The sequence below is a fragment of the Microcaecilia unicolor genome, chromosome 4 (genome assembly GCF_901765095.1).
Source record: "Microcaecilia unicolor chromosome 4, aMicUni1.1, whole genome shotgun sequence".
Taxonomy (NCBI): Eukaryota; Metazoa; Chordata; class Amphibia; order Gymnophiona; family Siphonopidae; genus Microcaecilia; species Microcaecilia unicolor.
The window spans coordinates 349,177,196-349,198,521 of NC_044034.1; the positions used below are offsets into that span (position 1 = coordinate 349,177,196).

Sequence of the window (21,326 nt, forward strand, 5' to 3'; positions counted from 1 at the left end):
TCCATTGCCCTAGGTACAAAATTAATTACCTGTATATAATATGTAAACTGCTTTGATTGTAACCACAAAAAGGTGGTATATCAAGTCCCATTCCCTCCCCAAGTAGATGCTCCACCCCTGGCCTGCCCCTAACTTAGCCGGTCTAGGAGATAGCTGGTTAGCAGTAATATTCAGCAGCACTAACTGGTTAAGTGCCCCTGAATGAATATCGTGTGCCAAGGGCGTAGCCACGGGCGGGCCTGGACGGGCCCAGGTCCAACCACTTTTGCTCCAGGCCTGCCCACCCTAACTGGCCCCAACCCAACCAGTGGCGCAGCTCTCCCAAGCGAGGCTCCAATCTTTTCCTGCCTCTTCTGCCCGCTCTCCCCGTCCACGTGGTCTGCTCACTTTTACTGCCCTGAAGCGCCGTTCTCCCTCCAGCACCGGCGATTCCCATAGCCAGCCTTCTGCCAGCATGCACCGTCGGGGCCTCTCCTTAGGCGCATCCCGCCTACTCTGCAACTTCCTGTTTTCCGCAAAGGTGGGACGCGCGCCTGAGGAGAGGCCCCGACGGCGCACGCTGGCAGAAGGCTGACTATGGGAATCGCCGGTGCTGGAGGGAGAACAGCGCTTCAGGGCAGTAAAAATGACCAGACCATGCAGACGGGGAGAGCGGACAGAAGAGAGGGAGAAATGCAAAACTCGGGAGGGGATGGAGAAGGGAGAAAGCGCTGCCCGAGACCAGAGTGGACGTGAACCTATCTAGTCCACTGTAAGCAAGGCAAGGAAGCCAATTTGTAATCTGTTTCCACTTTCCACCCCCCCTCCTCCCCCGCGCGGTCGTCATTTCAGTTCACTCAAAACAAAGCAGAGAAAAGTTTGTGCCTCACCTACTTTGGGCTCAGGCCCATCCAAAACTGGCTGTCTGGCTACACCACTGTCATGTGCAGGGTCATTTGGGTTTAACTGGGCAAGAGGTGGTGGGGATGAAAATAGATACAGAATTCAAAAGTTTCTGGGATAAACACGAAGGAATCCTGTATAGAAGGCATGAAACCAAGTAAGCTTAGCGGTGATTAGATGGCAATACCAGTAATTGGGACGCAAAGCCAGTGCTGGGCCCTGATCGTGACTGGACAGATTTGGATGGGCTGGAGTGGGGATTCAATGACAACTTCAGAAGTTGGGGAACTGTGCCCCTGAAAATGGCAAGGACAAATCAAACAGTGCCGTAGTGAGGGTGCCTGACACCCGGGGCGGGTCGCCGCTGTGCACCCCCCCCCCCCGGGTGCAGGGCACGGCGCACCTCCCCTCCGGAGTGCACCCCCCCCCCGAAACGCACCCTTACCTTGCAGCGGAGGGCAGGCGGGAGGGCCGATCCGCCCCCAGTGCACGTCACTGGGAGCTGCGTCGGCTCTGCTGCTTCCCTGCTTTCTCTGCCCCGGAACAGGAAGTAACCTGTTCCGGGGCAGAAAGAGCAGGGAACCAGTGAGCCGACACCCCCCCCCCAGCGGCGTGCACCCGGGGCGGACCGCCCCACCGCCCCCCCCCCTTCCTACGCCACTGAAATCAAGTCCCCTTTTTTTGCTCTTTCCTTTCTTGCTCCACAAGAACTATTTACATCAGAATAGAGTATTTACAGAAACGATAAAAATTTGAACTATATAGAACGTGGCGGACATAAGATTGATTACATTAGTCATATTCCTAATTTCATAGTTACCATAGGTGTAATAGCTTTGTGGAGAATGATATAATGTAGATAGATGTAAGTTTGTATGAACAAATATAAATAAGGTTGAAGCACAACAGTAATTAATATATTTGCAATAATAAATGATACATACAACTAGTCTTATAATTTAAGGAGTATAGATACGTTTTGAAGAATAGTTACTAAATAATTGTCCCGCATTTTGTTCTAATTTCCAGTAGAAGGACAAATCAAGGTCAAGTATGCATATGTAGTATCACATCATACCTTATGCTATGAGCTTATCTTGTTGAACAGACTGGATGGACTGTACAGGTCTTTATCTGCCGTCATCTACTACGTTACTATGCCCAGTTCAACCCTTTTGAATATTGGGCAGTGTGAGTGTATACTTAAGCACCTAGCTCTACTAAATTTTCATAGAGATCAATTTAGGGGCATAACCTTGAAATTTGGCAGTATAAATTCTTTGAACATCAGGCCCTTAGTCAATTCATGGAAACCCATGCTAGTGCTAACTGAATGCATTTTTAATTTAGCGTCACCCCACTGTTATCCCTGAAGAAAAGGCAAAGTTTTGAAGCGTCATAGGCAATGCATTTTTTCTAGTGAAACAGGTGCCGGCACTCAAATGCCAGGCCACCCTTCAGGGATGGGGTGATCACTTGGCAACCCACCCCACAATAGCCAGGCCCCCTGCAACCAGACACAGAATTATTCCACAAAATTAGTCCACAAAATTATTCACGGTGAAGCCCCAGCCTACATGTCTGACTTAATAGACCTACCTCCCAGAAACGCTAAAAGATCATCTCGAGCTTTCCTTAACCTCCACTTCCCTAATTGCAAAGGCATAAAATACAAGGCGCTGCACGCATCAACCTTTTCTTACATAAGCACGCAATTCTGGAATACACTACCACGCAACTTGAAAACGATCCACGAACTAACCTACTTCCGCGAACTATTGAAGACTCATCTCTTTGATAAAATTTACTGTAAGGATCAAAACACATGAAGTCCACACTCACTGTTCAGAAATACACCAATACATTCTCTTCTGAATTCTCATCCCCCATAATTTTATCACATTTATACCGTTACTCACAGAAAATGTTATACCGAATGTTCTCTTGCTAATGTTCTATTACCCTATCAGTTTCCCGTTGTCTCTTTCCAGTGTTCCATTGTTCTTTTCCTTTGTCCTATTTCCTAACGATACTTTGACTTTGTCTTGCATAACTTCTCACAATGTAATCCATAACTGAGTTGTAACAAATCGTATTTCCATCATTTACAATGTATTGTAAGCCACACTGAGCCCGCAAATAGGTGGGAAAATGTGGGCTACAAATGCAATAAATAAATAAATAAATAAAATCTATGACAAGGCAGAATTGGTGTGCAGAGCCTGAGTTCTTTCATTAAGACTTGGGGTCCATGGGTCAATTTTAGCAGACAACGGAAAAGGTGCCAGTACTCAGTACCCCCCAAGTACCCCCTCAAAATAAAGCCCTGGTCATAGGATGACAAATCTTTTCCTTTAGGCATCTGTGCATCCCTTCATACAAATTAACGACTCAGTCAAAAATGTTTCCATTTTTCCTGTTTGTTGAGTGTACCCTCATATTAATGACCTCTGGTGGATCTGATACATGGTGCACTGGTCTGGATTCTGCTGAATCAGGGGAATGCAAGTTGTTTTTAGTCTGACTTTGAAAGCTGTTAAACTTTGGGAATTTTTTTTTTGCAAGATTTCATTAGCAATTTTAAGTGCCGGGGTTGGGACCTTTTGCACAGAATTCCTGCCACGCACACATACACACAAATGCGCATTAAACAGTGGTCTATTATATAGGCTTTCAAATAATTGGATTTTTGTATTGAATGGTTAGACTAGTGCTTCTCAACCGAGTGCTCAGAAAACACCCAGCCAGTCAGGTTTTCAGGATATCCATTATTATGGATATCCTGAAAACCTGACTGGCTAGGTGTGTTCTGAGGACTGGGTTAGGCTTAAAGGAAAAGCAACAATTTTGTATATTGTTTTGCTTTTCTAGAGTAAATACAAGGTGGATTACATTTTAGGCACAATTGGTTCCTTTCCTTGAAAGAGATGATATCCTAAGTGGATGTTCCAGACCACAGGTGATAAAGGGGTCCTTTTACTATGCCGCACAAGCATCTACTCCTGCCCGATGCATGCCAAAATGGAGTTACCACTCGACCATGTGACTCTTGCGGTAATTTCATTTTTGGTGCGCGTCCAATACGCGCGTCTGAAAAATATTTTTCATTTTCGGACGCGTGCCAAGTGGCATCTGACGCACGTAGGTCATTACCGCCCAAATTCTTTACCGCTAGGTCTATGGCTGGCAGTAAGGTCTCAGACCCAAAATGGATGCGCGGCAATTTTGATTTTGCCGCACGTCCATTTCCGGCAAAAAAAAAAAGGAGAGGCCTTTTTACAGGTGCGCTGAAAATGATTCTGCATGCGCCCAAATCCTGCACCTACAACACCGCAGGCCGTTTTTCAGCGTGCCTTTGTAAAAGGACCCCAGAGTGACCTGCCCAAGGTCAGAGATACATCAGTGACTGAAGCAGGATTTGAACCCTGGTTTCACTGATTCCATGCCCATTGTGCTAACCCAGGGGTTCTCAACCCAGTCCTCAGGACACAGCTAGCCAGTCAGGTTTTCAGGATACCTACAATGAATAAGCATGAGGTAGATTTGCATGCCCTACCTCCATTGTATTCAAATTTATCTCATGCATATTCATTGTGGGTATCCTGAAAACCTGACTGGACTGAGAACCCCTGCACTAATCACTAGGTTACACCCATCACGTCTTTTCTAGCAAAAAAGGTGCCCGTACTCAAATGCTAGGCCACCCTTCAAGGGTGGGGTGATCACTGAGGGACCCACCCCACAATAGCCAAGCCCCCTGCAACCAGTCACAGAATGTATGACAAGGCAGAATGGGTGTGTAGAGCCTGAGCTCTTTCATTAAAACTTGGGGTCCATGGGTCAATTTTAGCAGACAATGGAAAAGGTGCCGGTACTCAGTACCCCCAAGTACCCCCTCAAAAAAAGCCCTGGTTACACCTATCTATAATCCAAATTACTGTTACATGTTTGAACCATTCTCTTTTTCCTGATTGATTGTGAGGAAATAATACAGAAACTCTGTAAATTCTACTGAATGCTTCACAAGACGTCAATAACTCTTCTCCAATTTGGGATGTGTAGATACTGCCTCAGGCAATCATTTGGCAATTCTGTACTGGGTGGGGCTGTTGCTTAATTATATAACTAAGGAGTGTGCATCAAAAATATTAGCATGAGAGGTAGACAGGCAGACATATATCAAGAGTATACTGTGTGATTTCAAAGGGTGCTCTTGCCATTTGTTCTTTCATTTTAGGCAGTTCTGGATGTCTTGCACAAGCACAGAGTGAGTCAGGTGGGTTCATTGATTGGTGTGAATGCAGAGAAGACAATCTACACAGCTCAGGCGTTTGTATCCAGATCCGGTCCCTGAATAGAACTAGACTGCTCAATGGTGCTTTGGAATAGTTAAGGGGCCCTTTTACTAAGCTGTGCCGAAATATGGCCTGCTCTGGTATAGGCGCGTGTTTTGGAAGCACGCAGGTCCATTTTTCAACGCGCCTGGAAAAAAAGGCCTTTTTTGTAGCCGAAAATGGACGTGCAGCAAAATTAAAACCAAGCAACAAAAAGCGGAGAGGAAAATCCTCACACAAATCAAAGTCAATGAAAACAAAAAAGTGAGGACAGATGTTGAGGAAATCCAAACAACTTTATTAATAATCAGATGACGACCCGACACGGCCGTGTTTTGGCATCAAAGCCTGCATCAGGGGTCAAACAAATCTTTTTCGGTTGTTGTTCAATTATAGACCAACAGAAAATATGGTAATGGGACTTCCTTTGAACTCAGAAATTGGGCGGTCAACTATGAAGTACCTCAACGGAAATACACAGAAATGACGTACGATTGACATCATTTCTGTGTATTGCCGTTGAGGCACTCCATAGTTGACCCCTGATGCAGGCTTTGATGCCGAAACACGGCCGTGTCAGGTCGTCATCTGATTATGGGCAAAATTAAAACCAACACACATCAATTTTCGGCCTGAGACCTTACCGCCACCCATTGAGTTGGAAGTAAAGTCTCACACGCTAACCGGGCAGTAATCGTCAGTGCACGCGGTAGAAAATAGAAACTATTGCCTACTGAGTGTTCTGGATGCACGTCAAAAATGGAATTACTGCCCGGGGCACGCGGTAGACAGGTGGTAGTTCCAATGTGATGCACGTTGGACGCGTGTAGGCGCCTACGCGCCTTAGTAAAAGGGCCTCTATGCCTCTGGAACTTTCTATGCTGTATGGTTCTAGATCGGGCAAGTTCAGTCCTTGAGAGTTGCAATCAGGCCAGATTTTCAGGATATTCCTAATGAATATGTATGAGAGAGATTTGCATGCACACTACCTCCATTATACGCAAACTTTCTCGTGTGTAATTTTTTGAGAAATATCTTGAAAAGAAGTCCTGCCTGCAGCCATTGAGGACTGAACTTGGACAAACCTGTTCTAGGTGTTTTACAATACATTTTGAGCCCTACAAAACAAAAATATTGGAATTCTGCAAGTAAAATAGTGTTAAAATGGTAAAATATATTGTATAAAAACCAACAAAACCTATTGCATTTAAGAAAATGCTCTTTTTTTTATTATTTACATTCATGGTCACGGACATTGGACTAGATTCTATATATGACGCCTGAAAACTACATGTGGAAAAAAAATATGCCTAGGCGTATTCTCTAAAGTATGCAACTTTTCGATACCTAATACAATCAATGGTCCTAAGCCATGCAGATTATTGCATCGGAATCTATGCGGGCTGCAAAGAACAACTCATAAAAATACTCCAAACCGCCAAAAATACAGCAGCCAGGCTGATATTCAGCAAAACACGCTTCAAAAGTGCTAAACCACTCCGAGAAAAGTTGCATTGGCTCCCAATCAAAGAACAAATCATCTTCGAAATCTGCACCTTAGTCCACAAAATCATATACGGTGTAGTCCCAGAATACATGACAGACCTCATAGACGTACCAATAAGAAACAAAGTCAGATCATCAAGATCCTACCTAAACCTACACTACCCAAATTGCAAAGGACTGAAATACAAAACAACTTACGCAGCCGGCTTCTCCTACATGCACAACTATGGAATGGGCTCCCAAAAGCTGTGAAAACAATCCACGACCACTTGAACTTCAAGAAATCACTAAAAACCTACCTCTTCAAAAAGGCCTACCCCAACGACCCCACGTAATCCTCTTCACCTACCAACACAGCATGACTATGATCGAACAGGACAACACGCAATCTTCATCCATTCCGACCCTCCGCTTATACCTCATACGATCACTAAACAACTTTGTATTTGTTATCCACCGACTGGGCAAATGCCTTTGACGGTACTATGTAAGCCACATTGAGCCTGCAAATAAGTGGGAAAATGTGGGGTACAAATGCATCAAATAAATAAATAAATCAATAAATAAATGCCTACATTTTATAGAATAGGCTTAAATTTCTTTCTTTCTTTCTTTCTTATCTTCCATTAGCCTGAGTAGAACTCAGGTTCAATGTGGCTTACGTAACATGGGCGTTTCTAAAATCTATGTGTGTTGTTATAGAATATACCCACTCTGTACCTAATTTAGGTGTCGGGATTTATGCTGAGTAAAACATGGCATAAATGGCCACAACTAAATTTGGTCATGTGGAGCGGTACTCGCATAATTTTATAAACTGTGTGGAAATATAAGCCTATTCTATAAAAGTTAGGCATTCTATAGAGAATATGTCCAGGCATATGGATTATTCAGGTGCCATGTATAGAATGTAGCCCAGAGCAGGTGTATTCAATAACAACACGCATAGGGGCCCTTTTACTAAGCTCTGTAGGCGCCCAACGTGCGCCAATTTAGAACTACTTCCTAGCTACCATGTGGCCTGGGTGGTAATTTAATTTTTTTACGTTCGTCCACTACATGCGGCAGAAAATTTCCAGCATGCGACGCTAACTGGGCAGTAATCAGCAGTGTTTCCATGCTGATGATTACTGCCTGGTTAATGCGTGAGACTTTACCGCTAAGCCAGGGGTTGGCGGTAAGGTCTCAGGCCCAAAATGGATGCGTGCCAATTTTTATTTTGCTGCACGTCCATTTTCATCCAAAAAAGGCCTTTTTTGCAGGTGCGCTGAAAAATGGACCTGTGCGTATCCAATTCAGGCTTCTACACCAGCTCAGGCCATTTTTCAGCACACCTCAGTAAAAGGATCCCTCAGATTTTAGAAACGTCCATGCCCCACCCATGGCTACGCTCCCTTTTCAACCATGTGACAGAATTTACGGGCACAACATTACAGAATACGCTTAGCGAGTTGTGCATGTAAATCTTAATGCCATTTAGTAATGATAATTGCTTGTTAACATCCAATTAACACTGCTGATTAGCTAGTTAAACAATTAAGTTACATGTATTGTTATAGAATACGCTTCAATTTCTGCACGGAAATTAAGGCGCGATATATAGAATCCCAGGGATTATGTTTTGAATGATGACTCATATCATTTGCTGAGTATTTTAAAGGTAGCATCAACCCATCAGAAGCTATGGAAAGAAGCAGAGACAGCAGGGAGAACCCCTCGAGTCATCTAGAGCAGGGTTTCTCAACCCTCTCCGAAAGGTATACCAAGTCAATCAAGTTTTCAGGATTGCCACAATATGCATGAGGTAGATTTCCATATATTATTGAATACCCATTATTTGCAAATTTATCTCATGGACATTCATTTTAATAATCCTATGAACCCAACCAGCTAGGTGTGCCTCCAGGAGAGGTTTGAGAACATCGAGGTAGTGGTCTTGGACTATGGGACTGAGCACAGACCACAGGCAACTGTAAGAGCTCATTTATTGCTGAAAGGAGCACAAGGCAATGGGACATCTTTCATAGGTTAGACATATCTTTGTTTTTTACGAAGGTGGGTTTTTCTGAATTCTAGCTGGTGCTATTCTGTTTTTGAAACACTGTGGTGTAAGAATGTTTTTGTTGTTTGTTTACACTCTTTTTTGTTAACATTTCACGTTTGCTTTTTGTTTTTTTGAGGGGGAGTGTCAATTGATAATTACGATTGCCATGGTATTAGATCTTAAAAGTGGAAGTGAAATTTCATTATTATGTTGGCTCGCCTTCATTCTTCTTGTTTTCTTGCTAATTCACGGGTAGTGATTTTTAAAAATCTTATATGCTCATTGATAACAAATTTTAGATTTAATATCTATTGCCTTTTTTCTGAATTGACCCATTTCGTATTCTGCACGTAATCTTCTCTGAACCATTAAGAAATTCTGTTAAATACCGGTGGTACTACAATAATGGACAAGTGTAAAAATGATTGTGTTCAAATATTTGACAGTATTTAAGTGTTGTAATGAACTTTTGTCATTCTTTCAGGACATAAAATGGAAGTTACTGAAGTCATTTTATCAAATGACCTGCTTGACAGAGGTGGAGATGTTGGGGAAAAGAAAGCAGATAGACCCCGTGTAATGTCAAAAACTGGCCACAGCAATGTGAAGATTGACAAAGTTGATGGCGTTTTTCTGCTGTACCTCCAAGATTTATGGACCACAGTTATAGACATGAAATGGAGATATAAACTCACCTTGTTTAGTGCTACTTTTATCGTAACCTGGTTCTTTTTTGGAGTCATCTACTATGCCATTGCTTATATTCACGGTGATTTGCAAAAAGAATTCCCATCCAACCATACACCATGCATTGTTAGCGTAGGCTCTTTAACTGGGGCTTTTCTCTTCTCTTTGGAGTCTCAGACGACCATTGGCTATGGCTCCCGTCACATCACAGAGGAGTGTCCCCATGCAATTTTTCTGTTGGTAGCTCAGCTGGTCATTACAACCTTGATTGAAATCTTCATCACTGGCACTTTCCTGGCAAAAATCGCAAGACCCAAAAAAAGAGCAGAAACCATTAAATTCAGCCACAATGCTGTCATTATGAAACACAATGGCAAGCTTTGCCTTGTGGTCCAAGTAGCCAATATGAGAAAGAGCCTACTTATCCAGTGCCAGCTCTATGGAAAACTTCTTCACACGTATGAGACCAAAGAGGGCGAGAAGATCCTACTGAACCAAGCCAACGTCAACTTCAACGTTGACTCCTCTTCCGAAAGCCCTTTTCTGATTTTACCCTTAACTTTTTATCATGTATTGGATGAGAACAGCCCCCTCAGAGATCTCACCCCTCAAAACACAAAGGAAAAAAATTTTGAGCTTGTGGTTCTTCTCAACGCCACTGTGGAATCCACCAGTGCTATATGCCAAAGCAGGACATCTTACCTCCCAGAAGAGATCTGCTGGGGTTTTGAGTTTTCGCCTGTGGTTTCCGTTTCTCAAAGTGGAAAATATGTTGCTGATTTCAGTCATTTTGATAAAATCAGGAGAAGCCCAGATTCTGCCTTGTTTTATTCCGACACTGAGAAACAAGAATTAGAAGAGAAATACAGGCAGGAAGAGCAATGGAAAAAAGAGCAGAGTTCCAGTTTGCTACAGCAAAGTCATGTGTGACAGCATCGCCATAATCACAGCCTTTGGACACTAAAAGGACATTTTAAAAGGAAGCATTTTTTTGAAACAAAATAGAGAGATTTCATGACTTGCTCTGTAGCAGCTCATGGAAGGGTAAACATCTGGAATTGTCTTAAATGGGTCCCTTAAGAAAACTTATTCTTTGTAATGTGAAGCATTTCATTTATTGTTTTATTAGCTTAACAACTGCTTTTACAAGTGGTCATAATTTTTTTTTTTAATGTTTGGAAAGGGATATCTTTTTTTTTATAAATCTAAAAACGCAATTTGGATATTTGTTGAAACAGCTTTCATTGTAAATACAAAAGTAGGTGGGATCAACAGAAAAGAAACAGGTTCCTCTGACCAACTTTGTATATGTACGCATTTACTGTATTGTATATAAGGTACTAATTTATGCGGAGTTCACTGAGACCGTACCCTTTCTGCAGAGGAGCTGGGCCAGTGGCGTAGCCAAGGGTGGGCCCAGGTGGGCCCTGGCCCACCCACTTTGAGCTCAGGCCCACTCAGTAGCAGCACACCTATGATGTGGCTGGCAGGGATCCCCAAGCCCCACCGGCCGAAAACTCTCAACTGCATACCTTGTAAATAGCAGATCTTCACCTGCAGCGAGCAGCAGCTGATACGTGCTGTGGGGCCAACATGAGCAGTGTGTATTAGTTGTTGCTCACTGCCAATGAAAAATCTACTATTTAAAAGGTATGCGGGGGGGGGGGGGATTTTTGAGAGACCATCCAGCTTATAATCGAAAGTAAACGGCGGCTATTTCCCGACACAGATCGGGATATGGCCGGCGATTTTGAAAAAGCGGCGAAAAGCGTATAATCGAAAGCTACATTTGTGGTAGCTTCACCGCTTTCCCTTCGCCTCACCGGCGAAAGTTCAAAGGGGCGTGTTGGCGGCGAAGCGAAGGCGGGACATGGGCAGGCTTGGGCGTGGCTACCAGATGGCCGGCTTTTGCGGATAATGGAAAAATAAAACCCGGCGATAAGCAGTATTTCGCTGGGTTTACTTGGTCCTTTTATTTTCACCACCAAGCCTCAAAAAGGTGCCCCAACTGACCAGATGACCACTGGAGGGAATGGGGGATGACCTCCCCTTACTCCCCCAGTGGTCGCCAACCCCCTCCCACACTAAAATTATTAAAATACAAACCTTTTTTGCCAGCCTGTATGCCAGCCTCAAATGTCATACCCAGCACCCTGACAGCAGTATGCAGGTCCCTGGAACAGTTGTTGTTGGTTGCAGTGGACTGCAGAAAGGCAGAACCAGGCCCATCTCCCCCCCCCCCCCCCCACCTGTTCCACTTGTGGTGGGTAATGTTGAGCCCTCCCAAACCCCCCAAAACCCACTGTACCCACATGTAGGTGCCCCCCTTCAGCCCTTAGGGCTAGGGTAATGGTGCACACTTGTGGGCAGTGGGTTTTGGGGGACTCAGCACACAAAGGAAGGGTGCTATGCACCTGGAAGCTAATTTGGTTGTTTATAAAAGATGTTTGAAGTGCCCCCTAGGGTGCCCGGTTGGTGTCCTGGCATGTGAGGGGGACCATTGCACTACAAATGCTGGCTCCTCCCACGGCCAAATGCCTTGGATTTCGCCGGGTTTGAGATCGCCGGCAGTTTTTTCCATTATCGCGGAAAAACAAAACTGGCGATCTCAAACCTGGCGAAATCCAAGGCATTTCGCCGGCCCACACCGTATTATCGAAAAAAAAGATGGCCGGCCATCTTTTTTGAAAATACGGTTCCGGCCAGCTGTTGCGCCGCCGCCAAAATAGATCGCCGGTGACCTATTTTGCCGGCGACGTTCGATTATTCCCCTCCATATGGCATGCAGGCGAGAGAGGGCGAGACCATATCACTTGTGGGACAAGGCGGAGTTCTGCCCGCCCATCTTGGGCCCAGGCCCACCCAAAATTGGGTGTCTGGCTACGCCCCTGAGCTGGGCCTCAATCATTTGTCAGTGAGAGCCAGCTCGTAAAAATCAAATGTGCTTATCTGGTACAAGGAAAATCTGCATGTACAGAAAATGCCTCCCTCGTTGTGTGAAGGTTAACAAATCCTTTCTGCACTTTATCCTGTTAAACGATGCTATTTTTTTTTTAACCGCTGTTTGAAAAGCGTATTGTTTGCACTGGTTATTAGATGTTAAGGATGGGTGATGGTTATAGAAATAGGCTAAATGCAAATACCAGAAGTTATTTCCTTCTTTCATTGTATCCAAATTGCCTTTTTCAAATTTTCCCCAAATCTGATACACAGTTAGTTGGCTCTCTGTGGAGTTTTGCACAAAGCTTGTCTGCCAGAATCCTCCATGTATCAGGCAGAGCTAGTTTTTTTTTTTTTTTTTGTTACATTTGTACCCTGCGCTTTCCCACTCATGGCAGGCTCAATGCGGCTTACATGGGGCAATGGAGGGTTAAGTGACTTGCCCAGAGTCACAAGGAGCTGCCTGTGCCTGAAGTGGGAATCGAACTCAGTTCCCCAGGACCAAAGTCCACCACCCTAACCACTAGGCCACTCCTCTACTGTTGCTACTATTTGAGATTCTACATGGAATGTTGCTATTCCACCAACGTGGCCACGCAGGCTTCTGCTTCTGTGAGTCTGACGTCCTGCACGTATGTGCAGGACGTCAGACTCACAGAAACAGAAGCCTGCGCAACCTTCTACATGGAATGTTGATAGTGGAATAGCAACATTCCATGTAGAATCTCCAATAGTAGCAACATTCCATGTAGAATCTCCAATAGTATCTATTTTATTTTTGTTACGTTTGTCCCCCGTGCTTTCCCACTCATGGCAGGCTCAATGCGGCTTACATGGGGCAATGGAGGGTTATGTGACTTGCCCAGAGTCACAAGGAGCTGCCTGTGCCTGAAGAGGGAATCAAACTCTGTTCCCCAGGACCAAAGTCCACCACCCTAACCACTAGGCCAGCTCTGAGGTGGATTAGCTAATTCGAGGAGGGGGAGAGGGTCTCATCAGATGTGATATTATTTTTTATGTTTCCCAACACGTTTGAACTTCTTGGCGGTTCATTAAACTAGTTGTCATCTCTACTATAAACCTGGAGGAGGCGCTGCTTCAGTTTCCAGAGCTGGGTAAATGAATCATTGTTTAGGAACATGATCTAAATGTCACCCCTCAGCAGAGAGGTGTTGCCCATTTTTGTTAGCAAGGACTCTCGCCAGCTGTTCGCCAACTGGTGAAACATACAATGCTTTCACAAAATAATTTAGGGGCCCTTTTACAAAGTGGCGGTAAGCCCAATGGGGGGGGGGGGGGGGGCTTACTGCACATTATCCTGGAACTATCACCAGCCCAATGTGGCCACTGGTGGTAGTTCTAGCTCCAGCACGCGCCATTTCTGGCACACCAGAAAATTCTTTTTTTAATAGCGTGGCGCTAACCCGGGCGTAATCGGGCATCGCCACATGCTACCCGGTTACTGCCGGGTTACCGGGGGAGCCCTTACCGCCATCTTGATGGGTGGTGCTAAGTGCTCCCTGCCACATGGCCATGCAGTAAGAGTTTTTTTTTGGGGGGGGGGGGCTTCTTACCCGCTGCAGTAAACAGGGCCCCGGCCTGTGGAAAAAAACGGCCCTTGCTGCTACCGCAGGGCTCTTTTTCTCGCAGCTTAGTAAAAGGACCCCTTAATGAGGCACCAACACTAATACATCACTTGTCCATGATACAATAACTTTGCAGTCTATTCCCCAGTTTTGGGAACTATTACTATGCGACATAGGACTACAACACAATAAACCTTACCTGCAGTGAAATACTAAGAATAATGTTGGGTTTAGAGGAGCAGAATCATGTTGCTAAATTATGATTAGACTAGTGGAACCCAGCCCGTTTCCTCAACAATGAAACGGGCCCTAGAAAGGCTCTCTTGTAAGCAATTTTTTTGTCTCTCCCCTGCCCTCCCCTCCATGTCCAGTGATTCTTCCCTTCCCTCCCCTCCCCTCCATGTCCGCGATTTTTCCCTTCCCTCCCCTCCCCTCCATGTCTAGCAATTCTCCTCTTCCCTGCCCTCCCATCCGTGTCCCGCGATTCTCTCCTCTACTGTCCTCCCATCCCATCCATGTCCATCAATTCTCCTCTGCTCTGCCCTCCCCTTCCGCCCCTCAATATCCCGCGATTCTCTCCTCCCCTCGATTTGTACCTGAACGTTCTCTGGCTGGCTGGCGCTGGCTTCCGTTCCGTTCGTAACATCCCTCCTGGCGTCAGCTCGCCTCCAGCGTTCCCGTCCCTTTCACTGTTCCGCCCTCTGACGTCATTACGTCTTGACGCGAGGGTGGGACAGTGAGGGGGAATGGAATGCTGGAGGCTGGCTGACGTCATCAGATGTTACGAACCCAGGCAGCCAGACTGCGATGGAACGTTGGAGGTGCAAATTATGATATATGATATTCAATTTCTATTTGGCACACTTGTTCTATTTATTTATTTTAATGCACTTGATATACTGCTGAGGCCTTCACATAGGCATACAATGGTTAACAATTGCAGTTTCCTATACAGGTAGTAATAGTGTCCCTAATGGGCTCACAATCTACATAGTATATGTTGTACCTGGGAAATGGAGAGCTAAGGGGTCATTTTACTAAGCTGCGGGAAATAGGGCCCTGCGCGTGCAGTGGGTGCCATTTTTCCCTCTCGCCAGGGCCCTTTTCCCGCAGCCGGTAAAAGCCCCCCCCCCAATAAAAAATGGCCGTGCGGTCAGATAACTCTTACCGTGTGGCCATGTGGTAGGGAGCCCTTACCGCCACCCATTGAGGTGGCGATAAGGGCTCCTGCGCTAACCCAGCAGAAACCGGGCAGCTCGCAATGATACCCGATTAACCTGGTTATCGCCATGCCAGCCATTTCTGGAGGTTTTCTTTTTCCCCTGGAAATGGCGCGCACTCGGGGCGGGTCTACCACCGGTGGCCTCGTTGGCCCGGCGTTGGTCCCGAAAGAGCAAGCGGTAAGCCCGTGTTGGGCTTGCCACCGCTCTGTAAAAAGGGCCCCTTAAGTGACTTGTCCAGGGTCACATGGAGCAGCAGAGGGAATTGAACCTGTTACCTTAGGATCTCAACCCACTACACTAAGCATTAGGCCACTCCTCCAGTCAATCTCTTACTTCATGACACTGAACAAATCAATTAGATTGTAAGTTGTTGTTGTTTATTTTTTAGCAGGAATATTATAGTGCCTTGGACAGTGCCGTGTATTGTAATATTAATGTTATACTGTGCTGTACATGGTAACTGAACACCAACAATGTTCTCAATAATGAGCAATTAAAAGCAACATCACGGATTCAATGGACAATGAGTAGACACAGCTAACCAAGACATTCTACCTTCGAAAATGCTGCTATCACGTCTGATACCCAAGAAACTCGTTCTAATGTTGCACCTGACATTAAACAAAAATATTACTCATGTTCCATATTTTATGCCTCACAGAATACAGTCAGTTGATGCTGCCGCGTCTGATGTCGAACAAGCTGCTGCTAATGGAATCATCTCAATGCTAAATACTCTGATTATGACAAAAGAACTTTCAAGTGGAAGGGGATTGGGGGCTTAAGATGGATGTTTGGACCCCGCCAGAGAACTGATCTCAATAATATGTTCCAGGAAGCAGCAGCAGCCACTCTCAGTGAGAATGCTCAGTACCGGGAGAACCTTCAATGAATCCCTTAAATCAAGATCCAGTATTTTATCGCTGCCTAGCTTAAGCTACTGGGGATCTGAGCCTTTGATAGGAGATTTTCTACAATAGCTAATATATTTCTTGTGTTGATACACTGTAAAAATACTGTATGTGACAAGAAAAGTCCTTTCTATAGGGTAATTAAGACAAATCCTACTATGTGCAAAGTTCCAAATTCTATAAACGGCGCCTTAAAAATTGGCACCGAGAAACCACACAGCATGATTCTATAAACTACAGCTAAAGTTAGGCATAGTTTATAGAATATGCCTACCAGGGGCGTAGCTACATGGGGCCACGGGGGCCTGGGCCCCCGTAGAGTTGGCCCTGGACCCCTCTGCCGATGACCCTCTTGACCCCCCTCCCACCGTCAACCCGCCGTCGTCTGCTACCTTTGCTGGCGGGGGACCCCAACCCCCGCCAGCCAAGGTCCTCTTCTTCCTTCATTCTGCAGGACGTCAGACTCAGAAACAGAACGAAGGAAGAAGAGGACCTCAGCTGGTGAGGGTTGGGGTCCCCCACCAGCAAAGGTAGGCGACGGCGGGGGAGGGTTGACGGCGGGAGGGGGGGTCGAGAGGGTCGACGGCAGGGGGATCAAAGTTGTTGGTGGCGGTGGCAGCGGTGGCAGGGGGGTCGGCAATGGCAGGGGGTGTGTCGGCAATGGCGGGGGCGGTCGGTGGCGCCGGGATGGCTAAAATGTGCTCCCTCACCTCGAGCTCTGGACCCCCCTCCCGCCAAAGTCTGGCTATGCCCCTGATGCCTAAATGACGTTCTTGCGATGAAAATGTAGGCACACCCATTTAGGCCACCTAAAACCAGGTCTAAATACCTGCACCTAAGTTAGGCGCTGATTGGATGTTTTCTATAAGACTGCATATAGTTTTTTGAAACGCTCACAAGCCACCCATTCCACGCCCATGGTTACGCCCCCTTTTTGACTGTGCACTTTAGAATTTATGCAAACCGCATTATAGAATATACCTGGAAAGGTATGTGCGTAAATTCTAATTAAAGCCAATTAGTTCCGCTAATTGGTTGTTAAGTACCAATTAATGGCGCTGATTGGCTTGTTAATCAATTAAGTTGTGTGCACAATTTGGCCATGCGTCCAAATTAGCGTGCACAACGTAAGGTGCCATTTATAGAATTTGGGGGAAAGTGTTTTAGACCAGCTGATCAGTCTGAAAATAAGGTCCCAGCTTATTGTAGTAGATCAATGGGAACTGCTATAAAGGCACGTTTCTTTAATAAATTTTAAAGCTAAGCATCAGGATTAATTTGTAGGGACGGTCAGCCAGAAAAGTTTTCTTTTGTATTGTTTCCCGTGAGGTGCAGGAAAATTTCTATTTTGTTCAGGAACCCACCCTTTTGTTGTCATGGGAGATGATACACAATGAACATTTTTTGGCCCGGTTTCATGCCCCCCCCCCCCCCCAATAGGACACCAAGGCCTACCTCAATCCCTGGTTGGCCAGCGGATGTCAATTGGGATAGGAGCGATGCCCATTCGTTCCTACCCATGGCCATGACAACATCCAATGTGGCGGCCATGACCTTTCATCCTAGACTCACGGTACACAAGACTAGAGTGAAAGGTTGTGACCGCTATGTTGCATGTGACTGCAATCATAGGCAGGAGTGAGTCAGTATACCTCCTGCCCTAACTGACATCCACTGGACCACCAGGGATTGAGGTAGGCCTGGGGGGGGGGGGCTACTGTCTTGTATCGTCCACTACATTTTGTGCCTTTTCTGCATTGATGGCTGTTCAATGACTCAAATGTACCTATTTGATTTCACTGGAAAAGGTGCTCAGCAATAGTCCCTGTGGCATGAATACACCAATAAATAGAGGTTTTTTGGAAAATAAAAACTTAAATGTACAATTTATAAACAGATAAGAACAGACAGGGCCAGCTCAAGGGATTATAATGCCCTGAGCCAACTTGCTTCAATGCCCCCATCCCCCTCGGCATCAGTGACACTTCTTTTCACCCTCATTGGCTCCTTATGATTTAGTATCTCTCTCTCTCTCTCTCTTCCCTTCCACCTCCCTTGTGGGTTTGGTATCCCTCCTTCCCTCCGGCCCAGTCTCTTGCTCCCTCCTCCATACCAGCTTTCCCATGGATCATGATTTATTCTTTCTCATCTCTCTGCCTTCAGCCAGGGTTGCCAGGTGGAAAATTTTTTTCCCACCCAAACCAGCCTAAATCCAGCCCAAAACCCACCCAAACTCAAACCCCGCTCCTGACACCCCCACCCCCGCGTCATCACCCCCGCCCCCGCCGTCATCAACTCCGCCCCGCCATCATCGGCCCCGCCCAGAACGTCACTAACCCCGCCCAAAACATCACTAACCCCGCCCCCGTGGCCGAAAAACCGCCCAAAAGGCAAAAAAGAAGCCCAAAAAACCGCAACCCGCCGTGGGCAAAAATTTCCCGCGGCGGGTCACAGAAAACCGCCCAATTGAGCGGTAAAACCGCCCACCTGGCAACACTGCCCCTGAGTCTTCCTTCTGCTGTGTCCCGCCTCCTCTGATGCAATTTCCTGTGTGTGTGACACACAGCACAGTGAAGACCTAGGGGCTGGCTGAAGGGAGGGGAAAAAGAAGGCTTAACCAGTGGATCAGGTGAGGCACTGATGGTGTGGTCAGAGACTGGAGATTTTGGTACCCTTTATCGTTGATGCCCTGAGTCAGTGGCTTATCTGGTCCAATATTAAGCCGACCATAAGAACAGAAGGCCTGCCTATATAGGAGTACTTTTACATGGGCTTGAGCATGCAAAGCAGCATTTTATGGGCACAGTCTCTTATACAATTACTTAAAAATAGGTGCCTGGAAATCATAGTGACTACTTTTAAGTGATATATGTGGAGTCTTCCTGGGGGGGGGGGGGGGGGGGGTGAACAGTAGATAAAGTTAGGGTGGGACTGCTGCTAATCATTTTATATGCCATGATGGTTACTGGCACAGGTATGCACAGATGTTTACTCACTCCGGAGCAGGTGTCAAGGCGTGTGCCTACTTTCCAGGGGATAATTTTATAACGGCAGATGGGTGCACATGTTCTCTTTATATAATAGGTTCAGCATGTGAATCTGCATTTTCAGCCTAGATACCGTGTTTCAGACCTGCCAAGTCTCCAGCTTTCAGTGGGACATCTCCAACTAAGAAGCTGAGATCACTCACTGAGTGGTCTCCCCATCCAGCGGCAGCAGGAACCGCCTTCATAAATGACCATCTCATGCTGCCGTTCATCCCACAGCAGCAGGAGATAACATTTTATGAAGGTGTTTCCTGCTGTCATTGGACAGGGAGACCTCTCCTTTTGCCACTGGCTGCTGAGGCAGAGCCATGGGCAGGATGGAGCAGAGCCAAGGGGCAGAGTTGGGTGCAGTGGCGTAGCTATGTGGGGCCAGGGGGCCTGGGCCCCCGTAGATTTGGCCCTGGACCCCCTGCCAACGACCCTCTCGACCCCCCTCCCACCGCCAACACTCCCCCGCCGTGGGCTACCTTTGCTAGCGGGGGACCCCAATCCCCGCCAGCCGAGGTCATCTTCTTCCCGCAAAGGCTTCGTTCTGTTTCTGACATCCTGCACATTGTATGTTGTACGTGCAGGACGTCAGAAACCAAACGAAGCCTTCGCGGGAAGAAGAGGACCTCGGCTGGCGGGGATTGGGGTCCCCCGCCAGCAAAGGTAGGCGACGGCGAGGGAGGGATGGCGGCGAGAGGGGGGGGTCAAGAGGGTCATCGGCAGGGGTCACAGTTGGCGGTGGCAGGGGGGGTCGGCAATGGTGGCAGGGGGGTCGGCGGTGCCGGGGGGGGCTAAAATGTGCCCCCTCACCTCAGGCTCTGGACCCCCCCTCCCACCGTAGTCTGGCTACGCCCCTGGTTGGGTGTGCTGGGGGTGGCCCTAAATCTCTTGCTGAGTGGGTTGACCCCCCTGGCAGCTCTGCAGGTTTAGTGATTTGCTATCAGTGCCTTTCAGTACCAACAACCAATAAGGTGGTATACAAAATTTAAATTTAAGAAATCCCAACTCTATCCAGACAAGTGAACAAGTGTTGTCTCAATTATCCTGTGAAGAGCTAGTCCATGATGCGACTACTGTGACTTCTGGTATTTTAGAAAAATTACTATCGACACAGCGAGCAATTTTCATTAGGTGAAGTAGCTGCAGAGTTCATGCATACTTTTTAAACTGTGGACCTTTTAGCCAATGACACAAATCCCTGCAGTGCAGGAGGGTGCAGGAATGGAGGGGGGACCACCTTGTAGTCACTTCCGGATTATCTGAGATGGATCATGTCTGGAGGGCACTTTCTGATATTTTGCTTGGATGCCCTTAGTTTCACCCTCTGCCACTACTTCAGCTAATTTTCAACTAAAACATATGCAGCTCGTTTGCATTTTGAAAATTGTCCTACAAGGTCTGTGACTACAAAATATAAATGGACTTTGTACCCAGAAATTTTGCAGGCAAAAAAAAAAAATTGCTTGAAAATAACACGCATGGCGTTGAAAATTCGATCTATCGTGTGTGATGTTTATTTTATTTATTGCATTTGTATCCCACATTTTCCCACCTATTTGCAGGCTCAGTGTGGCTTACAGAGTTTTTGTTATGACATGATCATTCCAGGATATCAGATACAATAATAATGTACAATGGTTGAATAAGGGAAGAGAGAAGGAAGGTGTTAGGCATGATAGTGTAGAAGGTGGGCTTTAATAACTGGATGGGTTGGTGAGGTAGTTTTGTAAGGCTATGGGTTCTCTTTGTAGGCTTTGTTGAAGAGATGTGTCTTCAAAGATGTTCAGTCACCCTTTCCCTCTGCCCACACCAGGATTACTTCCCCTCAATCCAACTGAAAGTTCACTGACTTGTAAAGTCCATGCATACTTTTTATCCTGACAGAATAAAGACATTTTTCAAATAGGTCTATCTAGCCAGAAAAATAACTTTGAAAACTCTGCTTGTATTGTCTGAATATTCCTTCAGAATTCTTTATTTTGCAAAAAAAACTGGATCAGTTCTCCCCAGAGTCCCCCATGACCTACAGGGTTTGGTTTGCCGATTCTGATCCCACCATTGTAATGTTATATTTCAAGCATCATTGAAACAGCCCCTCCTTCCTGCACACTCAGCCGTTAATTTGTATTTTAGCTGGATATCTGTGATGTTTAGGATGGTAACTAAAACTGGAAAAAT

General features: G+C 46.1%; 1 protein-coding gene across 7 annotated transcripts in view; it reads left to right on the top strand.

Moving 5' to 3' along the window:
- The window catches only part of KCNJ15 (potassium inwardly rectifying channel subfamily J member 15), a 68,714-nt gene extending 57,867 nt beyond the window's left edge, over positions 1-10,847 (top strand). For 4 of the 7 annotated variants that reach the window (XM_030202221.1, XM_030202228.1, XM_030202223.1 and 1 more), the window contains exon 2: positions 9,251-10,847. In XM_030202221.1, the coding sequence (XP_030058081.1) occupies positions 9,259-10,383 (1,125 nt within the window). In that variant the 5' untranslated portion in view covers positions 9,251-9,258 and the 3' untranslated portion in view covers positions 10,384-10,847. The other 3 variants (XM_030202226.1, XM_030202224.1, XM_030202225.1) reach the window with 3 other exon arrangements.
- The last annotated feature ends 10,479 nt before the right edge of the window (positions 10,848-21,326 follow it).